General features: G+C 53.8%; 3 protein-coding genes across 3 annotated transcripts; 1 reads left to right on the forward strand and 2 right to left on the reverse strand.

Annotated features, from left to right (window-relative positions):
* Window positions 1-5,085: 5,085 nt before the first annotated feature.
* CTHT_0011140 (SWIRM domain-containing protein) lies at window positions 5,086-6,324 on the forward strand (the record flags this gene model as incomplete). The annotated part of the gene is made up of 1 exon (XM_006691571.1): window positions 5,086-6,324. One exon carries the CDS (start codon window positions 5,086-5,088, stop codon window positions 6,322-6,324), a length of 1,239 nt encoding a protein of 412 aa, XP_006691634.1.
* Window positions 6,325-7,575: 1,251 nt separating this feature from the next.
* CTHT_0011150 (reductase-like protein) lies at window positions 7,576-8,364 on the reverse strand (the record flags this gene model as incomplete). Its single annotated transcript, XM_006691572.1, has 1 exon — window positions 7,576-8,364. One exon carries the CDS (start codon window positions 8,362-8,364, stop codon window positions 7,576-7,578), a length of 789 nt encoding a protein of 262 aa, XP_006691635.1.
* A 1,070-nt stretch (window positions 8,365-9,434) lies between these two features.
* Window positions 9,435-11,207, reverse strand: CTHT_0011160 (uncharacterized protein; the record flags this gene model as incomplete). The annotated part of the gene is made up of 1 exon (XM_006691573.1): window positions 9,435-11,207. One exon carries the CDS (start codon window positions 11,205-11,207, stop codon window positions 9,435-9,437), a length of 1,773 nt encoding a protein of 590 aa, XP_006691636.1.
* Window positions 11,208-11,607: the final 400 nt, after the last annotated feature.

The raw sequence follows: 11,607 nt of genomic DNA on the forward strand, positions 1-11,607 counted from the left end.
GGGAGCAGTCTTTTGTTTTGCTAATAGTAATCCCGAGCAATGAGTTTCTGTGGGGTGCCATCTCGTGTCATGTGGGCTGCTCCTCGTGTACTCGTGCGCAATTACCTGAAGTACCTTGCGTAGCAGACTAGACACATCTTGTTTCGTGTGGGGAACAGAGAGCTGCCATGTCCAACGGCTTTGAAGAGAAGGAATTCAGGAATCGGATGCAGTTTTCGTTTGGCTGGTCGAGTTGTCAGACACACACACACACACACTCACTCACACACTCACACAATCGATATATAGGTCCTAAATCCGGCATCTGACCATTCCTTGCGCCACACCCACCTTCTTCCAGGCAGCCGATGGATGACGCGGCTGCCCTGTTGCCAGTTTCGAAAAAGAGGTTGATAACTACAGAATTTGCTGGTAAATCCAAAGAGCGAGACTCGAAAGTTGGAGACTTTTTCAGAGAACGTGTCCTTTTGCTTCCAAACTTTATCCCAGCTGTGTGTAATGATGCCAACAAATCCGGATCATTATGCTGACATCATCAGCAAGACCCTGATGGCAAAGCAAAGAGTATGTCTCAGGCTTCAACATCAACACCTCCGAACAACTCGAATTGGACACTGGAGTGTGGGAATAGTTGGAGAAATACTTAAGGTACCTACCACCCGGTGCGAGCGATATGGACGAGGTACTTCCGGTTGGTGCTCTTATCAGACTATCGATAAGAGAAATAAAACCGAGACCTAACCAAGAAGGGTAAGCGGTGTGTTTCGGGTTGGTGTGTCTCAGCCAACCAACGAGCTGCGTCTGCGCACTGGGTACCAACACCAAGCTTTCTCACCAGCCATGTTGCGCCAATCCTGGAATTCCATGGCCATTTGCGACGATGAGTCACACACTTTTGACACGCCGGCATGGCGAGTGCCGCGCCCCAGACCAATGATGCGAAAGTCGCGGCATGAAACGGACCGTTCATAGTCTTCCGTCATTTATCGAGAGCCGTACGCTGATTGGTCAATTCGCTAGGGCTTTCTTGTGGCTCGTAACACGTTCCACGCCTGCACAAGTTCCCGCAGGAAATGGGCGAGGGGCGAGGCCGCTGGGGTCACGGTTCATGGCTATCGGTATTCCGTTTCAGCTTCATCGTTCGTCACTTACAGTCTGGCACTGTGGCCAGCCCAGTGCGGCAAACAACGATGGCTACTGCTGCTGCTGCTGGTGGCCTCAATGGCTGATGCCATTGACAACAACACAACAGCAAGCATTGCGGCCGAAAAATAATGCTGCGATATTCGTGATGAGCTGTCTCGCGGGCAACAGCTCTGAACACCAACTCGCCCCATCGCAATCTGTCTCAGATGCCCAGCATCCGACTTTAGATGCCCAAACGGAGCCCAATTGAAACTCAATTCGTCAACGACAGCTCCCACGCTGCTCGCGGGACGCAGCTCAGCATAAAGCTCCACCCGCCAGACGAGCAGTCCCTCTTCGCCCCTCCTTTCCCCTCCTTTCCCCTCTTCTTGCGTCCCTCGCTCTCTCCTCAGATTCGACGTCGGGATGTCGTCAGAAGCAAGGAGAAGGCGTGTGTGTTGTTAACTGACACAACGAGCTAGGCGAAAACACATTGCCATTGTTTGCTGCTGCTATGTGCTGCCAACCATGCGTGGCCCATCGAGTGCAAAGCATTGCCGAGCATCAGATCTCGGCCTGTCTCGACCGGGACTGGAATTACTTCTTCCACGAGGCGAGGGGCCCGGCATATCCTGCCACTTGTCGACATGACAACGAATCGTGATGGTACAAGCAGCAGATGAAGCGTCTGACAAGATGGGACAATAGATTGAGCCCAGTGGATGAGAACAATCGGTCGATTGCACATTGCCTCTTCGCCTCACAAGCTGAATGGGTCATCAACAATTCCTATCATCAGCAGCTCTCAACTGCAGTTGATTTGGATCCTTTGACGCGGAGGCTCTGCGGATTCCCTAAGCCGGCTTTACTCCGTTGTAGGCGGAGCGGGATGATACCGGGATGTTGATTCCACTCTTTCACCGCCATCTTCGTTCTCACTTGGACTTAAGCCGTTTTGGCATTGGCAATCTGCTCGTCATGGTGCAGAAAGGGTATTGTCCACGCAAGTGTGGGTTGCAAAGCTGAGAAGTGTGGATGATGGTGATCGAAGTCCGCCTCCTCAGAGCGGTGTTCCCTTGCCCATTGAGTGTGTTTCGGCCGTCCGATGCCCGTCCCGATAGCAACAGCTTGACAACGGAGTGTGCAAATATGAGTATCGGTGTCGACGCAGACAAATGCCCTCCTCTCGACCGAACCAACCCAACACTGCGCAGTGCCTACAGCAGGATACAGCAGATACGGGCAGTGAGGAGACGATGATGGCGCCAGAAAGAGCCAAGCAGCATGCCCAGTAAGCCGTAGAAGGTGAAGATGGGTTATGGATATTTGCGGCTACTCCCGCTGGAAGCGCCAGAAAGTTGACGATCTCGCAGATGCAGGTCTGCAACGGTCAAAGGGGCCATTGGGAAGGCGATCCAGGTTGCCAGCAAGCATCCAAGTCAGCACTTAAAGCTTGTTGGCTCTCCAACACGGTTTGCGAGCGGGCCGACCCAGGACGGCTTTGGTCTCTCTGTGGCCAGTGAGACCTGCCTACCTACATCATAGGCAAACAGTAGTACACCACACTACATACAGGAAAAACAACAGCCATTGATGCTGTAGCAAAGGCTGATGCTCTGATAATCTGATATTGCTCCTCAAAAGACCCTCCTGGACTTAGGTACCCCCCCCCTCTCTTTGGGCAGGAGTACAGTACACACGGTGCTCATCAGTTGCGTCTCGTGCCCGACATGGAGACTATTTTTGCCTGACGGATCCAGGATCACAGGAGCAAGTGACTAGATTGGCTCAGGCTTGTTTGCATGTCGGACGGTTCAGTATGATTGATGGTGATTGGTGAATCCGCGTGAGGGGAGCCTGACGCCCGGAGGGGCGGGGGCAGAGGGGGAGATGGAGGGGTGTGGCGCTGGGCGTGCTAACGCCCTACTCATGGTCATCCCGACTAGTCACCCACCCCTCCCCCCCAAGAGTTCGATGCGTCCTGTCAGCCACGCCACTCCACTCCACACACGCCCCTCTCTGCTCTGATGCCCACTGGTCGGGCCAACCCCAGAATGCGGATCCCATTTCAGCATCCTGGAGCTTGCATCCTCTGAGGGCTCGTGGCACCCCTCCGTAAACTAAACCATACACTTTAATACGTATTGTTTGCGATGCTTGCCTACGCCATTAGCATACGCAGTTAGACGCGTTCTGCCCTGGCGATAGCATCAATATGGCAACCAGCACATCAGCACTGTCGCAGAACTCTCGATGTCTGATGTCTGCTGCCTGCCCCGATCCCTGGGCGCTATTGACTCAGCCAGCCCATCCGCCAAAACGGCAGATCTAGCCCTGCGTTCCTGTGCTGCTTGGCTGCCCGGTTCTACGACGGTATGTAGCAATGGGCGTGCAGCGAGCGTGCTCGCCAGGCACGATAGCAGTATTTAAACTGTGTTGTGGGTACAGTAAGTACAGTATCCGTGGATTGGGATGGGCGATGGATGGGGCATGGTCATGGAGATGTGGATGGAGATGTGGATAGAGATGCGGATGAGACTAGCCATCAACACAACTTAACACACACACACATACACACGCACACACGCACACACGCACACACGCACACACGCGCACACACACAACCACACACCTGGGCGCACGCATGGCTAGGGGGTGTGGCCCATGGGATGGCCGCCATGCGGTACAGCTTCCGTCGGTTTAGGTAGGCAGGTAGGCAGGACAGGGCAGGGTAGGCAGGCGTTAACGGCATAGACGGAGCGCGAAGCGGGTTACGGATTAGTACTTACAGCCCGGTAATCCCCCGATCTGTCTATCTTGCCTGGTCCATTCCATCCTTCGTCATCATTCATCTGCTCTGCATCCCCCATCGATCTCTCTACCCATCTGTCTTCTGCTCGCATCTCGCTGTCCTGTCCTGCTGCATTGTACCCTGTGTTCCCTTGTGGGTTAAGGGTCAAGGGTCAAGGGTCACTTGAGGATCAGGTCTTTGTCTTGTTCGGCACCAAGCATCAGCATCACGGATCAAGCGTCACGCATCACGCATCACGCATATCAAGTACCAAGCACCAAGCACCAAGCAAGTAGCTTGTGTTCGGTCTCATCTCGTCTTTTGGGTTCCAGGTCCAGGTTCCCTCGGTAGCAGCTCTTCGCCACTCCGACGCTTTCCAGCCGATTCCATTGACGGCCCATTACCAAGCAAGGCCCGCCTACCGGCTACGTTGCCCTCGCCCCATGGAATTGATCCATTGATATCCGTTTGATCTGGATAGATGAATACCGACGCCTGATTGTGCCCCCATTGACTCGTATTCATCACACCGGACTCCATTGGGCCATTGATATCATCTCTCCCATCTTCCATATTATCTCTTTGTCTCCCCCGTCTGCTCACTTACCACTTATACACTTACTCACTGCGATCAACTTTATCTGCTTGGCAACAGATAACGAAACAAAGGAGCGACCGTTCAGCTGAAACGTTCTCGGACTGCACAACGCTCTTTGTTACCTTACCTTTCTCTGGGGAGTCAGATTGCCAACCACCACAAGTCACAAGTCACCTGCTCTTTTCTCCACGCTCCCACGCAATCATTTACCAGCCATTGAACACTGTTGCTCCTGGCTGGAAGGTCAACGACTCTTGCTGCTTCTCTTGACAGTCTGATCGAGGCTCAGGTCACCATCGCCACACCGAATTGCTTGCCATCGCATCGGTTGATGACGGGCTTGACTCCTCGCCACCTGATCTTGGTTATTCGAAAGCAAACAGCTATCAGTCATCTAAGGTAGATGGCTGACAAACCCAGACTTACGCCCACGCCTGTTTCTGCAATGCAACAAGCCGTGTCCGTGTCGCGTGAGAGGGCCCAGACACCGACGCCGAGATTGGAAGCCTGGCCTGACTGTTCGTCTCCCCCTCACAATCTCCTTCCTACACCTACTAGAGAAACCAGAGAAATGCACGAGAACTGCGGCCTTGCTCGGTCGTCTGACGTGCTCTCATCGAAGCCTCTCAGCAGGCCGGTAAAGCCCTGCGATATCAGTAATCTCATGTCTCCCCCCGAGCCAGCCCCACTCGATATGTGCACCAGCAGGCCGTCGGCTGCTGCGAGCGACAAGGCCAGCACTCCGCCCGCCGATACGCGGGTGCCGCTATCGCCGCCTGTGTCGCCCTTCTCGAAGCCATCGAACTCCATCAACCCGGTGCCTGCTACGCACAATTTCGCGGTCAAGGACCCTATTCTCTACCCTGCTACCGAGCCGCTGCCCCCTACGACCCCTGGCTCGCTGTTTAGGCCTGCGTCGGCATGGGGGTCTTCTCGCGATTACAGCAGAAGGACTGCTGTATCCGAGACCGAGCAGCGCGTGATCAATGAGCACATTGCGTCGCGCCCGGCAGACCTCTTCCGCAACTCGACGCCACCCAAGCGCGAGGACTACGAGCTAGCCCTCTACTTCAAGTCTAACTGCCTCCGAATGTTCCAGAAGGACCCTGCAGGTTGGCTGCGCCAGGAACGTCAGCTGCTGCGGGCCGACCGGAAGCATACTGCCTGGTCCAACACCCTTTCATCATCGAGGCCGCATCAACAAGTCCTTGCGCCAAAGCCTGTTACTTCATCCGTGCTTGCTCCCGACACGACCTCGGCCAAGGTCCCGCCTGTGCGTGTGCATAAGCCTAGAGCCGCCCGTCCAAAGACTGGTCCTACTCCCAGGCCCATTCGAGCTACTCCGACTCCATCTTCTCGTCACGATACCATTCATGTCGGGGCGACATCCCCGGAACAGCAGCCGCGTGTCCGTACTGTGGCGCCGAACCGCGAAGACAAGGATTTCGAGGCTCTTGAGGATCTGTCCCCGCCTCTCAGCTCGCTTCCACCTAAGCCAAATTGCCTGAAGGTCGATTGGAAGGGCAACGCGCTTGACTTGAGCAACGACCCTCATCGGCACTTGCTTCATCCCGACGAGCTCAGCCTGGCGAGCAGCCTGCGGCTCGACTGCGCTACGTACCTCACCAGCAAGAGGAGGATCTTCCTCAGGAGATTGGAGTGCGCGCGAATTGGCAAGGAGTTCCGCAAGACGGATGCACAGCAGGCGTGCAAGATTGATGTTAACAAGGCGTCGAAGCTGTGGCAGGCTTTTGAGAAAGTGGGGTGGTTGGATATTAAGTGGATGAAGCCTTATTTGGAGAGGAGTTGATTGGTTATCATCATCGTCTTGACAGTTTTTTTCATTTTTTTTTTGGCTCATTACGGCTCAGTTTCGGTTGGGTGTTCTTCCTTAGGGATTGGGCTCTCGCTTACTCTCACCGCTTCGCATCTTCGTTACGGCACATTGTCATGGTTGGGTCATTTTATGATTCTCGCACCACATCATGATCATCATATGATACCCCCGAGCAGCCGAGACAATCCGGCCAGCTCATTTCCCTGATATGGCAATTTTTTTGATTTACTCTCCTCTCTGACATGTCCCCTACTTCGCTACATTCAGCATTGCATTGCATTATTTTAACCGACGGAAGGACGGGTTGGTTGGTTATACGGAAGGTCAAGTCACAGGCAGGTATTGTGGCTTTGAATGAGATTGGGTATTGTATTTTTTTTTTTTCATTAGGGCTGGACTGTTTACTACCCTTTTCGTACTACTCTGCACGCTTGCATTTTTGTCGGCGTTATCAGGTTGTGTTAAGGCAGGGATTTGATTATCATGCTTTTTTTTCGGTCACGGAGTTCATCTCCAGAGGAGAGAGGGGAGATTTTGAGCCATTGATGGCTTATACTCCATTCAAGCCGTACATTAGCACATTTCCTTTGTCGTGTCAGCGAGATGATACATTCCTTGGAATGCGAGATTACTTGACACTGGTTGGTATCGTATTGCTTGTCGGAGCTGATAAGGGAAGCGAAGGCGGGGCTAATATACCCCGTCTCCTTTGTGCCTTGCACTCTCGTGGCCGGTGTTTTGGTACATATCGTGACCATTGCCAACTTCCAGGACCATCCGGAGATGCTACTCCAACCCTTCGCGTTAGCGTAACCGTCTCCGTACCGAGCTCCCGGATCGGCGACCGACCGGGGTGGGTCTCCCGTCTTAGCCGCCCTCGCCCTATCCGCTCTCCGGGATCGCAGCAGGCAGCAAGGGACAAGGGGTTGCGACCGCAGCGAAGTTTCGCATGTGGCTGCCGTCCTGCGAGGTGATGTCATCGGTTCAGGGTTCTGGGCTCGGCGAGCCTCGGGACTTGGCTCGGAAATCGGAGGTTCCACTGCCGATGCCGATGGCGCCGGGCCCACTTTGTAGGGCACATTTTAAGGAACTTGCATGCATTATGAGGGACGGTAGGAACGGTAGGGACGGGACGATATATGCAAGATATCGGCGGAATCAACTCCAAGAGTAAAAAAAAAATAATGGAATCTCTAGCATTGTATTCATTTACCTGCGTCTAAATTACTGCCCCATCGCTAGCGCATATCCCCCATCCACAACCACAATTTGCCCGCTCACATACTGATTCACCACCAGCCCCAGCACCGCCTGCGCCATGTCAATATCCCTCCCTGGCCGTCCCGCAGGCACCTTCTTCTCATACTTACCTTTCTCCAAATGACTCTTCTGGAACTCATCGCTCTCTCCCGCAGTCATCTCACTTGGGAAAACTCCCGGCGCGATAGCATTCACCCGTATCTTGTGCCCTGCTGCGGCAATCTCCCCCGCTAACATCCTCGTCAAGTGATGGGCGGCTGCCTTCGCAGCGTTATATGCGAAATGGTGCTGCGCGAGCTTGACTATCCCGCTGATACTTCCTATGTTGACTACCGTCCCGGACCAGCCGTGATGCTTTTCCGTTGAGGCTTGTAGTAACGGTAAAAAAGCGGTCGTCATGAAGAATAAGGACACAACATCCGTCTGATAGGTCTGTAACCAGTCTTCGGCAGTCGATTTATCACTATCGAACAAATTCCTTTTCATCTCCTCTGCCGTCGAGCTCTCGGGCTGCACCGTCTGGCTAGTGATACCCGCATTGTTAACTAGGATGCAGAGGTGCCCCTCTCGGTGGGTGATTTCATCTGCTAGGCGGCGGACGTCGTCTTTGGAGGAAACATCGGCCGCGGGAAGGGCAATAATTTCCCCTTCGATGTCCCGGTTGTAGATGGAGACGACGCGGTCCAGCTTGGATTGTGTGCGGCCGACGATGTAGACTTTTGCGCCGTTCACAGCGAGGGTTTGGGTTATCATTAGGCCGATGCCGGAACCGCCACCTAAGTGTGTTATTGTCGGTTACGATGGAAAGGGAGGGAAAGGGGTTGGGGATGTGTTTTGGGCGCCGGGGGGGGGGGGAAGGGAAGGAGAGAGGAAAAGAGGAGTGTAGAGGAAACATGCCTGTTACCAAAGCGACTCGGCCTTTGAGGTTGAAGAGGGAGTTGCGGTGAAGGTCCTCATGAGACGCGGCAGCTACACTTCTGGACATCTTTTTGGCGTAGAGTCGTGCTTGAACACTTGGGAAGCTTGTAAGAGGAGTCGAGGTTGGTGTAGAAATTGTAGGAAGATGTACGATGAAAGCCCGACTGGGGAGTTTGAGTAGAGAAGTTTGGGAGAGGACGCGGCAAGTTGTCAAGCTCATCTCTACATGGGCTAGTGAAGGCTTAACAGTAGTACTCTTCCCTGAACAAAGGTATGCGTAGAGGTTAATGGGCTCTTGATACCGATGGCGATCCATGACGAAAGGCACCTGATTAGTGTACCCACTTCATGACGACATGTATGACACCAGATCTCAGGGAATTCTCAGGCTTTCTGAACTCAAAGGTAATCCATGCTTGTTTAGATGCTAGTTGACAAAGGAGGGACTCGGATAAGATGCTCCGTTGAATGGAAACGGTTTGTAGAAAGGGGACTCGACGGAACTTTGAAAAGTCCCTGTTACGATGCCAAACGACAAGCAGAATGAGAAGAGAAGCCGTGAAGCTTTTGTTCAGGAATGTTATTTATTTCAGCCTGACCTGCAGGTTAGCACGCAGTCTCGCTCGTAATGCGGATGAACCTTTCTGTAATCTCTCAATGGCTGAAACATGAAAATTGTGAGAAGTGGAAGTTGTGATCAGTGTCTATGATGATAATGATGATGATGATGATGGTGACGATTGTTGCCAAAACCAGAATCAAGCTCATTTAAACCAAAATAAAAACAAAAACAATTAAAGAAAAACCAAAAAAAAAGTTAGCAACCTCCTGCATATAGAGGTGATAGCAATACCAAGTCATTTCCAATTATCCCTACAACATCCCCGATATACTCAAAAACACCCTCAAAACGCCACCTCCTCCGTCCCGCCCCGAACCATCCTCATCACCTCCCTCAATCCCTCCTCATCCTCTGCTCCAATCACAACATCCACCAGACTCTCCATCTCGCCTTCCTCCAACCTCTCTTCAAACCAGCTCAAAATTATCATCCTCCCTTCCTCCAGCATCGTTCTCCATCTCCTGAAGAAATCCACCCTCCTGAGCCCACACACTCGCATGGAAAAGCCCGCCGCACAGTTCATCCCCCTCCTGACGAAGTGTGTCCTGAGTAAGGGGAGACACATACTCCCACAGGTACGGACATTCAAGTCGACGATGACGCAGGTCCTGCCTTGCGGGTCATCATCGGGGTCAAGTTCGAGGACATCAGCACCAACAGGGCCTGTGTAAGTACAGTTGCTGGCGTTATGAATCCATCGCGCGATGCGAGACATTAGGGGCATGAACCGCTCTTGCAGGATAGATTGCCGTGTGTAATGGATTGTGCTGCCGACCCAGGAGACGCCGGAGGTGGTGCTGGTCTTGGTGGTATTCGTGCCGTGGCTTAGGGTGTTGCTCTCGTTGCTGGTGCTGCTGCTACTGGAGCTGTTGCCATCGTCGCTTAGGGAGGCTGAAAGACTTGGAGTGGAGGATTCTGTCGAGCTGGGCGAGTTTCCTGGAGTGCTTCTCGCAATCATTTGTTCTGCCGCAGCGAGGAAGACCGCTTCCCCCGTCTCCGTCACGACAAAGGTAAGCCCGTAATCTGCCTTGGGTGCAGTAATCATCTCCATCAACAATATCGCGCCAGGCGCCATATGCTCGTTCTCCCTCGTCTGTAGCGACAGCAGCTTCCTCAACAACCCATCACCCTCATTCAACCCCGGTGTATCTTCTAAATCACCCAACAACCTTCGTTTCGCCTCCTCATCCGGCACAAGCCACGTCCCAGCGCCACCCCAGCACTGCTGCGTCTTAAACACAAACGGCACTTCCCTTGCCCGCACGGCAGCAATAATCCTCTCCGTCTGCTGCGCGAGCCACTCTCCCCTCGGCCCCGAACAACCAGGCGGTATGAACGGCAGATTCGTCTGCTCCGCAATCTCCCCACACACAGCACAACAGTCCCCCGGCTCTACCCCCGGCCACCCAGGCTCCGGCTCAATTACCTCCGCCTTGGGCGTCGGCAGCCCCGACCTGGCCAGCGCAGCCTTGCTATTCAGCATCCAGTGCGTCTCCAGGGAATGCGACCGGGGGATGGCCCTCTCCAGGTCATCAAAGACAATCTTGTACTCGACCTGCTCAATGCCCTTCTCTTTCACCTTCTCAGGGAGGTCTCCGGGGCCGGTGCAAAACACCATCTCCGGCCGTTGGGTCTCGTTCAGTACGCTTAGTGTCCTCTCTGCTTCGAGGACATCCCATTTCTTTTCTTCCTCGTCCCGGCCGATATGGAACTGTACCATCAGCGCTTTCCCGGCGATGAATGCATCCCGCTGCGCGACCAGCGTTAAATGCTTCTTTGCCAGAGTCCTTTGAAATGCCGCACTCGGAGAGAGCAGATCTTTCCAAGGAGCGCTGATGAAAGCCTGATCTTGGTATGAGTATTTCACGTTGCGCGGGACGGAAGGGGTTAGGTTCACGCCGCTGGATGTGCCACAAGCGAGCCACGCGATGCGGCGGTCGGGCGAGGAAGGGTTTGCGAGACGGTAAAGATCGGAGATGGTGGTGTCGAGGGTGATGGTGGGGAGACGGAGGGGTTCGGAGGGGTCGACGATGTCGGAGTCTGGAATGCGAGACATGGCTGAGAGGAGGTTGCAAATACGAGAGAGGGGCTGTACAGTGTTGGCGGTTGCGGGAGAGGAAGGATTCTGTAGGGAGGTTGGGGAGGGGGATGAAATAGGTCCACGGCTGGCGGGACTGGACACAGATGGTACGGCTTTGTCTCGGTTTGTTTGGCGTTGCAAGTCGAAGATTTTTTTGCGCGGGCGTCATGTTCGCGCGGAGGTGAGCAAAAAGGAGATCTGAGAGCATAGAGCGCAGCGAGGCCCCTGACATAGCATGTGTAAGGACATGACATCATGGCTGATCTCGCTCCCCCTCTCGAGATCTTACCAGCAGAGCTCACGGCCCAAGCTCCGCAGGGGCCCTGCCAAGGTGAGTTGTACTTTCTTTTGACCAAGCAGTAGTTTTTTTTTTTTT

This window comes from Thermochaetoides thermophila, assembly GCF_000221225.1.
Source record: "Thermochaetoides thermophila DSM 1495 unplaced genomic scaffold scf7180000011814, whole genome shotgun sequence".
Lineage (NCBI taxonomy): Eukaryota > Fungi > Ascomycota > Sordariomycetes > Sordariales > Chaetomiaceae > Thermochaetoides > Thermochaetoides thermophila.